This window comes from Bos grunniens, chromosome 9 (assembly GCF_055505025.1).
Source record: "Bos grunniens cultivar Pamir isolate PY7600 chromosome 9, Bosgru_T2T1.0, whole genome shotgun sequence".
Lineage (NCBI taxonomy): Eukaryota > Metazoa > Chordata > Mammalia > Artiodactyla > Bovidae > Bos > Bos grunniens.
Window position 1 is genome coordinate 9,055,478 of NC_141173.1, and position 12,703 is coordinate 9,068,180.

At 36.6% G+C, this 12,703-nt stretch overlaps 1 protein-coding gene across 2 annotated transcripts in view; it reads left to right on the forward strand.

The window, feature by feature from the left end:
- The window catches only part of ADGRB3 (adhesion G protein-coupled receptor B3), an 888,911-nt gene that overhangs the window by 811,006 nt on the left and 65,202 nt on the right, over nt 1-12,703 (forward strand). For both annotated transcript variants that reach the window (XM_086316215.1, XM_086316216.1), the window contains exon 21: nt 11,760-11,910. In XM_086316215.1, coding sequence (XP_086172341.1) covers nt 11,760-11,910 — 151 coding nt within the window. The remainder of the gene's footprint in view (nt 1-11,759; nt 11,911-12,703) is intronic.

Below are 12,703 nucleotides of genomic sequence, written 5' to 3' on the forward strand. Positions count from 1 at the left end.
TGTCCAAAGTTAATTAAGAACTAAATTAGTTCAAGAAAAAGTATCCTGATAAAATCTTTCATTAGAGAGTATTCATAGTTCTGTAGAATTTTAGAGCTAGGGAAGCCTTTAAGGGTCATATAGTAAAGACATTCTTACAGGTGAGAATGTTGAGGTCCAGAGTTTTTGTGGCAAACTAAAAAGAAATTTCATTCATGAGCTTTGGAAATTAGGAAGTTGTGGGTGATTCTTGTGGAAGGGCAATTCAGGGCTGATGCTGGATGATAGGAAGAAAATGCGTGAGCTGGTCATAAATTGATAAACAGATTAACCTTTCAAGAAATTTGACAGTTGGAAAGAGAGAAAACAACCCAATGAGAACCAGTGCAAAAAAAGTCAATAAAAAGAAGGTTGATTGATTAGTTTGTTGGTTGAAGATAAATATTTTAACAGATTTGTAGGCTAAGAGATTATGTTTATAAGCATATAGGAGCTAATTAAAGGGAAAGAGTATAGAGTTGACCAAATGTAAGTTCCAGAGTGGTTGCTGTATATCAAGCTCTTCACATAGATCATATTAATTTAATCTTTGCAACAATCCTACAGTGTAGGTGCTGTCAGTATCCTCGTTTTTACAGTCAACGAAGCAGTGTGTGAACCTTTGTCTTAGCTCTATTATGTCAGCTCTGGAAAGGAGGAGAGTGTAGAGGAAGTTAAGGGTCCCATGGAATATGAAGAGTGTCAGTACTATTTGTGGTCTGTACCTCATCAGCAATGTTGAAGGCAAACTCATCTGATATAAGAGTTAGGAGGGAAATTGAGGCCTGAAAAGAATGAAAAAACTGAGGATTAGGCTATTAATGAGCAAAAAATACCATCTAAAAGCAGTGCAGTTATGGTAGTTGAGGAAGTGCACAAACTCTGGGGGCTTCCCTGCAGGCTCACATGGTAAAGAATCTGCCTACAATGCAAGAGACTGGGGTTTGATCCCTGGGTTGGGAAGGACCCCTGGAGAAGGGTGCCAGGGTCCAGCCCTAGTCGATCCAGGGAATTCAAAGGGGAGACAGCTTCGGCGATCAGGATATGATAGAATTAAAGATATAAAGAGTGGCTAAATAGGGATAGCTCATTGAAGAAATTCAGTGAAGAAAAGAGGCTGAATAACTTGGTTTACATGGAAAGCCAATAAAACTCCAAGACAAGGAGTTTGCCGAGCCTCCTTCCTCATGACCTTTGCCACTGGCAGAGTTCCTCACGCTGGCTCCCAACAGAAGGGAATGGCTATCCATTCCAGTATTCTTGCTTGGAGTATTCCATGGACAGAGGAGCCTGGCAGGTTACAGCTCATGGGTCCACAAAGAGTCAGACACAACTGAGCGATTTTCACAAGCTCTGGAGTCAGTGTTAACCCCTCCTCCTTATTTAGTAACCGTGAGACATTGGCCAAGTTATTTAGTGTCTCTAAAGCATCATATGCTTGGTGGGGGTAGTGATCATCTGACTACATGTTACTCTGTTTTATGCCTTTAGGAAAACCTCTATCCTGCTTTATTCTTCATTTTAGACTTCTAGACAATTCTCTGTATCTGGTTTTCTCCATGACTTAAAAGTGACTTGCCAACTTAAAAAAATTTTGATGGGAATTGCACTGAGCATATTTATCAATTTGGAGAAGATTGACATTTACATGACATTGAAGCTCCCAATTCATGTACATATTTTCCATCTACTTATGTCTTGTTTCACTTCAGTTCAGTCACTCTGTCATGTCCAACCCTTTGCGACCCCATGAATTGCAGCACACGTGATCTCCCTGTCTGTCACCAACTCCTGGAGTACACTCAACTCATGTCCATCGAGTCAGTAATGCCACCCAGCCATCTCATCCTCTGTCATCCCCTTCTCCTCCTGCCCCCAGTCCCTCCCAGCATCAGGGTCTTTTCCAAGGAGTCAACTCTTCCCATGAGGTGGCCAAAGTATTAGAGTTTCAGCTTTAGCATCAGTCCTGCCAATGAACACCCAGGACTGATCTCCTTTAGAATGGACTGGTTGGATCTCCATGCAGTTCAAGGGATTCTCAAGAGTCTTCTCCAACACCACAGTTCAAAAGCATCAATTCTTCAGCGCTCAGCTTTCTTTATAGTCCAACTCTCACATCCATACAAGATCACTGGAAAAACCATAGCCTTGACTAGATGGACCTTTGTTGGCAAAGTAATGTCTCTGCTTTTGAATATGCTATCTAGGTTGGTCATAACTTTCCTTCCAAGGAGTAGGTGTCTTTTAATTTCATGGCTGCAATCACCATCTGCAGTGATTTTGGAGCCCAAGAAAATAAAGTCTGGCACTGTTTCCCCACCTATTTCCCATGAAGTAATGGGACCAGATGCCATGATCTTAGTTTTCTGAATGTTGAGCTTTAAGCCAACTTTTTCACTCTCCACTTTAACTTTCATCAAGAGGCTTTTGAGTTCCTCTTCACTTTCTGCCATAAGGGTGGTGTCATCTGCATATCTGAGGTTATTGATATTTCTCCCGGCAATCTTGATTCCATCTTGTGCTTCTTCCAGTCCAGCGTTTCTCATGATGTACTCTGCATAGAAGTTAAATAAACAGGGTGACAATATACAGCCTTGATGTACTCCTTTCCCTATTTGGAACCAGTCTGTTGTTCCATGCCCACTTCTTACTGTTGCTTACTGACCTGCATATAGGTTTCTCAAGAGGCAGGTCAGGTGGTCTGATATTCCCACTCTCAGAATTTTCCACAGTTCATTGTGGTCCACACAGTCAAAGGCTTTGGCATAGTCAATAAAGCAGAAATAGATGTTTTTCTGGAACTGTCTTGCTTTTTCGAGGATTCAGTGGATGTTGGTAATCTGATCTCTGGTTCCTCTGCCTTTTCTAAAACCAGCTTGAACATCTGGAAGTTCATGGTTCACGTATTGCTGAAGCCTGGCTTGGAGAATTTTGAGCATTTCTTACTAGCCTCTGAGATGAGTGCAATTGTGCAGTAGTTTGAGCATTCTTTGATCTCTGTTTGTTTCCAAGGCAAACCATTCAGTATCACAGTAATCCAAGCCTATGCCCCAACCAGTAACACAGAAGAAGTTGAAGTTGAACGGTTCTATGAAGACTTACAAGACCTTTTAGAACTAACACCCAAAAAAGATGTCCTTTTCATTAAAGGGGACAGGAATGCAAAAGTAGGAAGTCAAGAAACACCTGGGGTAACAGGCAAATTTGGCCTTGGAGTATGGAAAGAAGCAGGGCAAAGGCTAATAGAGTTTTGCTAGGAAAATGCACTGGTTATAGCAAACACCCTCCTTCAACAACATAAGAGAAGACTCTACACATGGATATCACCAGATGGTCAACCCCGAAATCAGATTGATTATATTCTTTGCACCCAAAAATGGAGAAGCTCTATACAGTCAGCAAAAACAAGACCAGGAGCTGACTGTGGCTCAGATCATGAACTCCTTATTGCCAAATTCAGACTGAAATTGAAGAAAGTAGGGAAAACCACTAGACCATTCTGGTATGACCTAAATCAAATCTCTTATGATTATTAAGTGGAAGTGAGAAATAGATTTAAGGGACTAGATCTGATATAGAGAGTGCCTGATGAACTATGGATGGAGGTTCAGGACATTGTACAGGAGACAGGGATCAAGACCATCCCCATGGAAAAGAAATGCAAAAAAGCAAAATGGCTGTCTGGGGAGGCCTTACAAATAGCTGTGAAAAGAAGAAAAGTGAAAAGCAAAGGAGAAAAGGAAAGATATAAGCATCTGAATGCAGAGTTCCAAAGAATAGCAAGGAGAGATAAGAAAGCCTTCCTCAGCGATCAATGCAAAGAAATAGAGGAAAACAATAGAATGGGAAAGACCAGAGATCTCTTCAAGAAAATTAGAGATACCAAGGGAACATTTCTTGCAAAGATGGGCTCAATAAATGACAGAAATGGTATGGACCTAACAGAAGCAGAAGATATTAAGAAGAGGTGGCTAGAATGCACAGGAGAACTGTACAAAAAAGATCTTCACGACCAAGATAATCACGATGGTGTGATCACTGACCTAGAGCCAGACATCCTGGAATGTGAAGTCAAGTGGGCCTTAGGAAGTATCACTACGAACAAAGCTAGCAGAAGTGATGGAATTACAGTTGAGCTATTTCAAATCCTAAAAGATGATGCTATGAAAGTGCTGCACTCAATACGCCAGCAAATTTGGAAAACTCAGCAGTGGCCACAGGACTGGCAAAGGTCAGTTTTCATTCCAATCCCAAAGAAAGGCAATGCCAAAGAATGCTCAAACTACCGCACAATTGCCCTCATCTCACACACTAGTAATGTCTTGTTTTATGTTCTTCTATTAAATTTTATAATTTTCTATAAACCTCCTGTACATTTTGTTAAATGTATTTGAGGTGTTTTATAGTTGTTAATATGAATAAGGAATTTTTCTTTCATCTGATAATCTTTCCCTAGTGATTTTAGTTTTTGGTGCAATATCTTTTCTCAGCTTCTGAATGACTTAATCTGTTTTAGAAGTTTTTATTTTTTGGTTGCCCCTATTATCTCTCCTCACTCCTCACTTTTTTTTTTTTCTTTGCTGGCTTTGTTTTTCTTTCTCTCATGTTGGAAGATAACCTCAGCTATCTGATTCTTCTTCTCTGTTATATTTATATATATAAAAGCAAGGTCCTCAAAAGTGACCTGAAGCTCTCTACTAGGGTAGATAGACTTTTTGAAAGGTTGTGTAGTATGTTAATCAAGGATGAGCCAGAGTATGAAGACTTTTCCCCTTTGGGGGAGAAATTTAACCTCTGACCTGCTGGCAATTTGAGAGTAGAAATGAAGGAAAATTAGAGTGAGGAGCCAATAGTTAATGCATACATTTGTATCTGCCTTGTACCCCTAATGAAACTGGTGTCTGAGTTTAGAACCCAGCCACTGAATTTTCCAGAAACTAAACCTCACTGTGACTATACTAGGCTGCCCTGAGCTGGAAGGAAACAGTTTCAGCTCTTCTGTATGTAGAGTTTTCAGCCAACCTGGCTCTTTTTCAGTCCCATGCAAAACTAGGTCCTCCTTCTGCTTCTGGAGGAGTAAAGTGTTATCTAAAAGCATTAAACCCACAGAAGGTCTTCAGAGTGAATTGGCTCCATTACAATCATAATTTCCACCCCCACTGTCTACCCCTAAGCACTTAGGATGTAACTCTCTCTGCCACTCTAAGTCAGTCACCCCTTCTTCTCTCAGCATCTTCTGAATGTCAGCACTCCTATCTACAGCCTATTCTCTTTTTTCCTGGGGCTTGAAACTTTGTCATTTCAACATGGCTTGGGAAGGAGAAGAGATATGAATCTTTCATGATTCATTATAAATTTTATATTACATTTTCCGGTAGACATTGTTGGTGCATTAGGAAGTTAGTTTTGTGTATTGATCTCACTGTACAACACAATTTTTGTATGCTGATCTTATTTCCAGCCACATTCTTGATTCTCCTTATTGTTTCCATTACTTAAAAAAAAATGGATCTTCTTGTGTTTTCTAGTAAGGAGATATATTTATAGAATAATGACAATATTATTTCTTCCTTTTGTATTGCTTTCTCTTGTATTGTTTTGGTGAGGACCTCGTATAACAATTTAGAATAGTTGAGGTGATGTTGGCCATACTGCTTTTATTTGTGATGGGAATGCTTCTGATATTTCACTGTTAAATACAATTTTAATCATAAGTTTTGGAGATATAACATTTATGAAGTATGAATGTTCTCCTTTATTTCTAATATACAATGAAGATATTTTAAGTGATAACTGGAATTTTATCAAATTCTTTCACATTTCTTGATATGATAACTTGTCTTCATTAATGTTAATATAATAAATTATATTGAGGTCATTTTTAACATTGAAATCATCCTGTTTTAGTAAACACACTTTTACTTGATAGTGACTTATTATCTTTTTTCTGTATTTGTAGATTTTATCTTTTATTTAATACTTTCACATTTATGTAGAAAAATGAAAGAATCAAAGCTTATAGTTTTCTTGTTCATTTTGGTGTCATTGTTATACCAGCCTTGTCAAATGAGTCAGGTACATCTAATCTTTTTTTTTTTTTGACCTGGTAATATTTTATAAAATGGGGCTTATATATACATTTGTTAGAATTTGCCTGTAAAATTTTCTGCAATTTTTATCATTTTTGAAGATTTTTTATTACTTTTTATTAACTTTCCATTTTATCTAGGATTAATTTTTTATCTCAGTCCTATTTAGATCATTTATGTTTTCCTTGAAGAATGTCCATCTTACATAAGTTTTCAATTTTATATATACAGTGCCTGCTGTTTTTATGATAATTTTAAAAAGTTTTTATATTCTCAATGTTACTTATTTTTCATTCTCCTCTACCCTCAAAAAAAAATCACAATACCCAAAGATTTAGCTGCTTTATCAGCCTCTCAAATCAGCTTAGATTTTATGGATCAATTTTACTGTCTTTAAGAGTTTTCGTTTGTAATTTCTGCTTTTGCCTTTGTTAAATTTCTTCTGATTTAAGTGGCCTATTTATTTTCATTTTGTATTGTTTTCTATCTAAGGCTTTTATAACCCTGAGTACTGTCATACCAAAATTGCACAAGTTTTTCTTTTGTTTTTCAGTTCTAAATAGTTTGTAATTTGGATATTAATTTCTCTTTAAATCATTAGTTATTAAAAGTTTCCCCCCGAAGATGTACAGAATTTTAATGTTGATTTCTAAATTAATTGTACTATAGTTTGTGAAAATATTCTATGTGTTATCAAACTTCTTAAGCTTATCTTATTCTCCTTTCTGTCCTAGGACTAGTTAACTTCTGTAAATATTCTATTTGTATTTTAAAGAATTGTACATGCTCTGTTTCTTATCTACAATATTTAAAAAAGATTAATCACTTTTATGATCATCATAGAATTCCATATTACTATTTTTCTCCACATTTTCCATGACTTTCTGAGAGCTATAGGTTGTCTTTCATTTTAAACTTAGTTTGACATTTATCCTTGCAGTTTTCTAAGTATTTTTGTGTATTTGTTCCATATACTTTGGAAAATTTTTATGAGTTTCATAGAAATATGTTACTTTGGAAACTTCTTTATGGCTTGCTCCTTTTGTCAGTATGAAAACTCCTTCATCTTTTTTAATGCTCTTTTCAATATTAACATTGTGACATCTGATTTTTGCATATTAGCATTTGCTTAATTTAGCTCTTTCATCTCTTTATTCTCAGTCTTCCTATGTCATTGCATTTGAGGTCTCTTATAAATTCATTACTGGATTTTTTTTATCTGGGATAAAAATTCTTAACTTTTAACTAGTGAATTTAAAGCATTCCCACTTATTGTGATTTCTGTAATTGGAAATTTCTGTATCATCATTTGATTTTTCTGTTTATTGTATTTTCTAGTTGTCCTTTTGCTTGCCTTTAATTGGACTGATAAATTTTTCTTAGTTCTATTTTTCTACTCTTTTGCAAATATATTATTTGTTTCTGCTTTTTGTGGTAACCTTAACATTATTAACATAGATGTTCAAACATCCTTTTCTAATCTAGAGTTAATCAGTATCTGAAATATTCCTGCAAATAAAATAAGACTGAGTTTATTTTTGGATATAAATTCAGTTTTATATCCAAGTGGCTATGTTATCAATATATATTTTATTGTTTAATAAGCATTTGTTTAGACTTAATATATTTTAATACTGATATTCATGAGACTAGCTTTTGTCTCATTCTGCACTTCTGGATTTCTTATTATTATTGGTTTATGTTCTCTAGCAATTCTTAAGGTAATAACTTCAAAGTTCCTTACCATTCTAAAGATGTCTTTATTTCTACCTCTCCTTGAATAATAGTTTTGCTATGTGTTGAATTCAACAAAGTTATTTTCCCATAAAATATTGAAGATAGTCTTTTGTCTTCTTGTATCCTGGGTGGCTCACAAAGAGTCCAATGTCAGTTTGATTCTTATTCTTTTGTAAGTGATCTTTCTTTTGATTCTGACAGCTTTTAAGATTTTCTCTTTATTCTTAATGTTCACAAATTTCATTGCAATATATCTTAGGGTGTGTGTACGTGTGTGTGTGTTAGCTATCTTTCAGCTAAAGAATCTTTAATGTTATTCAGAAATTTCCCCATAAGATTTCTTTAAATGCTCCATTTTCCCAGAATTCCCTTTTTCTTCCCTCTGAAAATACTTTTAAACAGATGTTGAACTTCTGTGCCATCCATATATCTTAAATCTCCTACTTTCCATGTCTTAATCTCTGCTCCTAATGGGTAGCTTTAACCCTGGTATTCATCCTACTTTCATTGGCTTTCTGTTTTTCAGGCACTCCTTGTAGTAGCTAGTCTACCACTGTTTACATATTTTTCTTTCCAGTTATTTTATGAAACATTTTCTATCATTCCTATGGACTTGGGATGAAGAGTGTATGTGAAGTCTATAGGTATAAACCACCATCAGTTTGCCAATTTAAGTACCTTTTCAAGTTTTCTAGTATTTGTCAGCAACACTCGTCATTTGTAGAGGGGACCACACTGAGGTTTGGCGAGGAGTCGAAGAATTGACTGAAGAGCTGGAGGAGCTAGTGAGTCTTGTGTTTGGAGTGGTGAGCTGTGAACTCCCAGCTGTGGTGGAGCTTAGAGCAGACACGCAGGCTGAATAAGAAGACAATGTGAGAGCAGAGGTCACCTTAGTGTGTCTGGGTAGGAAGAGGTGAGCAGATGGCATGATATCAACACTTACATAAAAGGAACATCAACGTTTGACTTAAAAAGTGAAAAAATCCCAGTACTGCAGGATCCAAAGGATGGTTGATCTCTGTGGGTTACTGAGATGGGACTTAGGTTCTACCTGAGAAGAAATTAAAAAATCCTGAACACCAAACTTAGAATAGCCACTTTGTGGAAACTGATGTAACAAATGTGCAAATAACAGACTTTACTTGAAGACTGCTGTTTGTAAAAGTTGTACTTTAAAAGACAACTTAGCGAATGTATCAGTAGAAAGATCAATGTGTGTTTCATGAAGTGCAGTATCTGACTTTATACTGACCCTTCATATGATAATAAAGCAGAATGTAGCTCCTTCTCTCTCCCGGCATCATAGGTTTTTGCTGCACGCTTGACTTTAGACCTCTCAGTTCACATATACACTTTGCTTAGATTGAGACAGCTTAACTCCATACTTGGAGCACTTTCTAGTCATTTATGAATATTCACCTGACCTGACCATAGTAGAATACATCCACCCATAGGGTCTTACTTCTCCTGTTACCATTTATTCCCCCTACATGTTGTGGCCATATCTTTGTCCAGAGAGGCATGAATTATTAAAATATGAATGTCAATAGCCCCAAATTATTTTTGTTATTAGTATGTCAATTTGTATCAGAATTAAAGGAAGTCCCAAAGTAATCAACATAATATAGAGATAGCAAATTAAAAGTCTCTATATTGAGATATTGAGCATTTTATTATTTCTTACAAAATTTCCATGCATCTAGCACTTAGCCTTTAAATAATTCAGCATTTTTACATTGTTTTAGATAACCCTGTATTGATAGTTTATAAATCAATAAACACAAGCTACTGAGGTGAGACAAAAGGATGGAAAGAAATGACAGGTGAATTAGAATATGTAACTAGTTCAGGAATTGAATGGAAAAGCTATCTTTGAAGTTCAAATCTGCAAGAGACTGCAGATCAGGAATGAGCAAAGTAATCAGCCTGCTGATGTTTAAACTTCAAACTTGGAAAAAGTCTCAGTGTCTCAAGTACAGAAGGAATCAGAGTTGGGTAAATCTCCTACTCCTGTTTCTGGCTGAAACAGGAGTAAACTGATGAGGAAGAGGATGCTGGAAATCCATGACTTTCTCAGACTGAAAATTATTAGTTTTATAAGAATAAACTTAAGCACCAAGTATATTTAAGTACCACATGAGATAAGGAACCCCATGCTGAAAACTGATAACACCCTGTTTTTGTTCTACTTAAAATAATGACTGTGGTTGTAATCGGTTAAGCACTTGCTGAGTGCCTACTATAGTCCTACTCAGCATCTGTATATTATCCCTCCTCATTAAAACAACCTGATGAGATAAACATGATCAAGGTCTTTCTGTAGGATAAGAAGGACTGAACATCTGGTGAATTTTGAAAGAATTAAAAATATGAATAATGTGGGCTAAGGGATTAAAGACAGTGGATCAGAGTGGAGGGAGAAGGGTGGGATTGTATTAATACTTTTAATTCTTTGTTAGGAGTTTTTAGTGATCTTTTTTGTAGCTCCATGTTTTCCTTTTTTCAATTTTTGGAAATAACCAAGACTGAAACTGACAAAGGAAAGTTTACAAAGACTTGCATTTTAGCAAGATTTACACAAAGAAATTATACTAGTAATGAAGTAAGTAGCAGCCTTTACCCAAATGAAGCTGCTCGTCTTTGCAGATGAGTCATAAGTAACTAATGGTGACACATTTAATTGATTAAGTTACACAAAGAAACATATCCGTGAAATCACGGCTGTGTACTGCCTGTGGCTAGTTTTTCAAAATGATCTGATTATGACACACCTTATAATATAATAACACAGAGTGATGTATAATAACACAGAGCAAAGTGTTAAGTATCTTCCCAGGTGATGCAATGGTAGAATCCACCTGCCAAGGCAGGAGACACAAAGAGACAGAGGTTTGATCCCTGGGTCGGGAAGATCCCCTAGAGAAGGAAATGGCAACCCAGTCCAGTATTCTTGTCTGGAAAATTTCATGGATAGAGGAGCCTAGTGGGCTTCCTATATATATCTCAGTAACCCTCCACCCCTTTGAAGAAGGCAATGGCACCCCACTCCAGTACTCTTGCCTGGAAAATCCCATGGACAGAGGAGCCTGGTGGGCTGCAGTCCACAGGGTTGCGAAGAGTTGGACACGACTGAGTGACTTCACTTTTCACTTTCATGTATTGGAGAAGGAAATGGCAACCTACTCCAGTGTTCTTGCCTAGAGAATCCCAGGGACAGCGGAGCCTGGTGGGCTGCTGTCTATGGGGTCGCACAGAGTCGGACACGACTGAAGTGACTTAGCAGCAGTGGGCTACAGTCCATGGCAATGCAAAGAGTTGGACGTGACTGACGACTGTGTACACACACACAATGTATTAAGTACTTTAAAATACGTATGTTATTTTTGTTCTAGGCTATTAGCCAAACCTCCTTTTGTACTTTGCTCTTATACTTTGAATATCACATTGTATAAAAGCAAAGTAATTTTTTTCTTTTGAGAGACTGTGGTGATATAATCTGAACATCAGCAGATAAAACAGCAAAGCATTATTGGTTTAAAAGGAGGGATGAACAGTGTAGCCAAAAGAATTATGCAAGATGTCTGTAACTTATATTAAACCAGAGAAAGGACCATTCCCATAATTATGATTCAAGAAAAAAAATCAAGGAAAGTAGTAACTTGAATCTCCCTTGAGTTTAAATTTACATTCAGGCTTCTTCTCATAAAAAATTGAGCACACAAATGACATTAGAACTTTTATTCTGTAAGACACTGTACAGCTTAAAGACTCCAGGGTTTCTAATTTCTGTAAACAATTACTCTGGCACAAAGAAGAAGTAGATATTTGAAGTAAAAGCAATGAGTTGGAGATTAACAACCCTCTGAAAGACACATGATCCCCCCGGGTTGAGTTGAGTCTTTTCTGTTTCCACAGAGCATCTGTACGACCACCACAGCATTTCTGCACTTTTTCTTCCTGGCTTCATTCTGTTGGGTTTTGACTGAAGCGTGGCAATCATATATGGCTGTAACTGGAAAAATTAGAACACGGCTTATAAGGAAACGCTTTTTGTGCCTTGGATGGGGTAAGCGTATTGCTATTCTCTTTTATGCTCTTGTTAAAATGACTTTGAACGCTGCTGTAATGAATGAAGTTGGAAACTGTGATTATCCCCAGGCTACTTTTCTTTGTGTCTAATTCAGTATGTCGAAGTGGAAATATAGGATGTTAGTCATATTGGAACATTCTTTGAGGTTGTGGAACTTTAAAAAGAGTGAATACTGGATGGCCACATAGCTGGTCAGTTGGTAATCAATAGTGCTCACATGGTAGTAAATGAGATGTAAGGTATCTACAGGGAAGAAATCAAAAGTATTCTCTACTATAGGTTCTGAAAACGCAAAATGTCTTAAGAAGTTCAGTTCAGTGCAAAGTTCAGAAAGCTTTAAAGTGTCTATTTCAAGAGAGCTATTCACGACACAAGAGAAAGTCATCTAGACCATGAATGAAGCCACATGGCTAGTCCATGGAGTTCTCAAAGGAAGCACAAAAATTGCTGACAGGCTGAGGATGAATTAATTTTTCATTAATAAAAGTTCCTCTCACAGTGCCGTATGAAATGGGAATCTGGAGGACCTATACATTTCAGGGGGCCAATTCTAAAGTTTGGACTTATACATTTCAAAGGGCCAATTCTAAAGTTTAACTGAAATTAATGAATTCATTTAGTTTAATTAGAATTAATTAATTAAAGAACTAGTTTTAGAAAAAGCTCAGGATTTTTTCACGTTTGCCTTTGAGTTTCAAAAGACTTGCACTAAAAATAAATGAGGAAATTTGGACCAAAGATATAACAAATGAATGCTAGAGGTAGCCTA